Genomic DNA, 817 nt, shown 5'->3' with positions numbered 1-817 from the left:
GAGAAGCCGCCTTCGCGTGGGCGGAGCTTGACCTAGAGTGACAATGGAGGGCGAAATCTGCTAATCCTAAGCTATATTTACATTACTGCTTTGTAAGGTCGTACAGTCTATAAATCACAGTTGAGTCTTCGTATTCCACACCGGTGACTGTCCCTCCCTCGTGAGAGAAGATATGGATCATACTGTTTTTACGTTTTGAAGATACTAAGCCACAAACACTGAATAATAAATCTGTTGGGAAATGCATTTGTGCAGTTATAAGGACGCTGTTCTCACTACAGCAGCTGATGGTGGCACCTGAAGTTGCGCTTGATGCTAATAACCGTTTTCCGTTTCCAAATGGAATTTGAATATATTATTCATAAGCATTCACCGTTCATAAAAATATCCAATACCCTTCTAACATATAAAAAGACAGACACACGCGTCACTAGAGGTGAATAAACCACGTTCTCGACATTTATGCCCGACGCTGGCGAGGATTCGGGAGGTCATGACACTTCAGACAGGTCCTGCCGCGTCGCCACGCCCACTCACACAGCATGAAGATATGTCGCAAGAATCACCACAGGGACGATGCCACCTTCCATCTCGGCGTAGGCACAGGAGGAGGAAGGAGATGGCAAAGGGAGGGGAGGGGGACTTGACAGTGAGGATGATATCGGGACTCGGAAGGGACACGCTTGACCCTGACTGCGGGCGGATCACACCAGGTAAGGCACATGGACAACACCACCTTCGGCGACTCACTAGAGCGCGGAGGATCACTTTCTCCTGACGGCCGACGCGGGGGGGTCGTTGGGTCTGGACGCCGTGC

The 817-nt window shown here is 50.1% G+C and overlaps 1 protein-coding gene across 6 annotated transcripts in view; it reads right to left on the bottom strand.

Moving 5' to 3' along the window:
- Nucleotides 1–624: 624 nt before the first annotated feature.
- The window catches only part of LOC125045857, a 306,675-nt gene continuing 306,482 nt past the window's right edge, over nucleotides 625–817 (bottom strand). For all 6 annotated transcript variants that reach the window (XM_047643409.1, XM_047643407.1, XM_047643406.1 and 3 more), the window contains one exon: nucleotides 625–817. This exon is cut by the window's right edge and continues 1,568 nt beyond it. In XM_047643409.1, coding sequence (XP_047499365.1) covers nucleotides 765–817 — 53 coding nt within the window. In that variant the 3' untranslated portion in view covers nucleotides 625–764.

The sequence above is a fragment of the Penaeus chinensis genome, chromosome 38, assembly GCF_019202785.1.
Source record: "Penaeus chinensis breed Huanghai No. 1 chromosome 38, ASM1920278v2, whole genome shotgun sequence".
Taxonomy (NCBI): Eukaryota; Metazoa; Arthropoda; class Malacostraca; order Decapoda; family Penaeidae; genus Penaeus; species Penaeus chinensis.
The sequence above is the reverse complement of the archived record's forward strand: the minus strand, read 5'-3'. Positions and strand labels throughout refer to the sequence as shown.